We start from the raw sequence: 2,504 nt of genomic DNA, 5'->3' as shown, positions 1-2,504 counted from the left end.
CCAGCCTGGGTGACAGAGCAGGACTCTTACCTCAAAAAAACAAAAAAGCCTCAGTTAGTTGCCTTAACGAAACATTTTGTTTTTCAGCTTGTTGTTTGATCTTGCTTTAGGGAATCACACTGTAACGTGTGCTTTCTTTTTCTTCAGGTGAATCTATGTTTTGACCAATTTGTTTACAAGCTAGCAGACCAGATATTTGCATATTATAAGGTTATGGCAGGAAGGTGAGTATCTGGTGTGTGATTTTGATACAAAACGTTTCATAATTTGATCTGACGTTCCCATTACAATTTGTAGTGTATGAAAAACTTTGTCTTCTTTCTGTACTAGTTTGCTTCTTGATAAACGGTTACGATCAGAATGCAAGAATCAGGGAGCCACGATCCACCTCCCGCCGTCTAACCGCTACGAAACGCTGCTGAAGCAGAGGCATGTGCAGGTGAGCTGGGCCGGGCCGAGGTGAGGACTAGAGTGTGCGTTGGAAAGACTGAGTTTTCAGCTGGGTGTGGTGGCTCATGCCTGTAATTCCAGCACTTTGGGAGGCCAAGGCGGGCAGATCACCTGAGGTCGGGAGTTCGAGACCAGCCTGTCCAACATGGCGAAACCCCGTCTCTACTAAAAATACAAAAATTAGCTGGGCGTGGTGGTGCATGCCTGTAGTCCCAGCTGCTCTGGGATGCTGAGGCAGGAGAATCACCTGAACCCGGGAGTTGGAGGTTGCAGTGAGCTGAGATTGCACCACTGCACTTCAGCCTGGGCGACAGAGTTTTTTGAGACAGAGCCGTCTCAAAAAAAAAAAGAAAGAAAAAAAAAAATTGAAATTTCTTATAGCTAACTAGGTTTTACTAGATATCAGCAAGGCTTGTGACTGTGAACGTCCTTACAAATTGTTAGGCATTGAAAGACACGCCCTTTCTGCTGGGTCACCTCACACACAGGGAACACCTGCAGCATGCTGCACCTGCCCTGCGGCTCCTGGGGGCGGGCATAGCCCAGAGCGGTCAGCCCTTCTCCAGGAGCCCAAAAGCCAGAGCTTAAAAAGAATGAAGGCCAGGCACGGTGGCTCAAGCCTGTAATCCCAGCACTTTGGGAGGCCAAGGCGGGCAGATCACAAAGTCAGGAGATCGAGACCATCCTGGCTAGCACAGTGAAACCCCGTCTCTACTAAAAATACAAAGAATTAGCCGGGCATGGTGGCAGGCGCCTGTAGTCCCAGCGACCCCGGAGGCTGAAGCAGGAGAGTAGCGTGAACCTGGGAGGTGGAGCTTGCAGTGAGCCGAGATCGCACCACTGCACTCCAGCCTGGGCGACAGAGCGAGACTCCGTCTCAAAGAAATAAATAAATAAAAGTAAATAAATAAAAGAATGAAGGTGAGAAGCACTCATCAGTTCAGAGCATCAGAGAAAACTTTCTCCTGGCCAGCAGAAAGAATTTAAAGATATACGGTGCTTATTTTTTACAGCTTTTAAAAAAATGATACACATTGCATGCCTGTATCAAAACATGTCATGTACCCCATAAATATGTACCCTTACTACGTACCCACAAACATTAAAAAAAGAAAAATAGTTAAAAGTGATGTTACATCACACACATACAACTAGTAAAATGTGGAAAACTAAAACAAAATTGCACTTGATTCTACTGTCTGTACACCAATAATCACCATGCACGTTTTTGGACATTTTTCACCAGGGCTTTGTCATATTTTTATGTTGTCAGAATAACACTTAAGTGTGAATATGTTCCTAGTATGTTGAAATAGGGAATAATTTTCTCTTATCATCGTAACACCTGTAAAAAGACACACACAGGCTGCCGTGTATATGGGGAGATGGGTCCTGAACATGGTTGTAAAGGGTGTTGTTACTGACAGACCGGCTTCTCCAGGGTCTCTGGTGAGGCTTTGGTTGTGTTTGAGCTGCTCATGTCCGCTCTTTCCCTGCCATCCTTCCCTTTGTACGCCAGCTCCTCGGCAGGTCGATAGACCTCAATCGTCTGATCACGCAGCGTGTCTCAGCAGCCGTGTATAAGTCCCTGGAACTGGCGATTGGTCGATTTGAAAGTGAAGATTTGACCTCCATAGTTGTAAGTAATTTTACTTTGCACTATTGATTAAATTGGACTAAGGGTAGGTCTAGTTCTTGTATAGATAATAAAAGAGATGCGCTCACTGAGCATGGCCTATACCAAGCCTCTTTTGCAGCACCTACACTCGTGTTCACGATGCTAAACTGACTTTAACGAACACATAACCCCAGTCTTGAAAAGAATCGTCAACTATGGCAAAAGGTAGCACACCACTTAATAAGATGTTTACATTTTAGTATTAACGAGCTAGGAGATAAAAATGTTTAACTTTGGCCAGTACGGTGGCTCATGCCTGTAATCCCAGCACTTTGGGAGGCTGAGGCGGGTGGATCATTTGGGCTCAGGAGTTCGAGACCAGCTTGGCCAGCATAGTGAAACCCCATCTCTACTAAAACTACAAAAATTAGCCGAG

The 2,504-nt window shown here is 45.4% G+C and overlaps 1 protein-coding gene across 2 annotated transcripts in view; it reads left to right on the top strand.

The window, feature by feature from the left end:
• Nucleotides 1–2,504, top strand: part of CYFIP1 (cytoplasmic FMR1 interacting protein 1) — a 92,740-nt gene that overhangs the window by 44,936 nt on the left and 45,300 nt on the right. For both annotated transcript variants that reach the window (XM_011981493.1, XM_011981494.1), the window contains 3 exons: nt 148–224; nt 331–439; nt 1,970–2,089. In XM_011981493.1, coding sequence (XP_011836883.1) covers nt 148–224; nt 331–439; nt 1,970–2,089 — 306 coding nt within the window. The remainder of the gene's footprint in view (nt 1–147; nt 225–330; nt 440–1,969; nt 2,090–2,504) is intronic.

This window comes from Mandrillus leucophaeus, unplaced genomic scaffold (assembly GCF_000951045.1).
Source record: "Mandrillus leucophaeus isolate KB7577 unplaced genomic scaffold, Mleu.le_1.0 Scaffold227, whole genome shotgun sequence".
Classification (NCBI taxonomy): domain Eukaryota; kingdom Metazoa; phylum Chordata; class Mammalia; order Primates; family Cercopithecidae; genus Mandrillus; species Mandrillus leucophaeus.
Note: the sequence above shows the minus strand (reverse complement) of the source record. Positions and strands in the feature narration are given on the sequence as shown.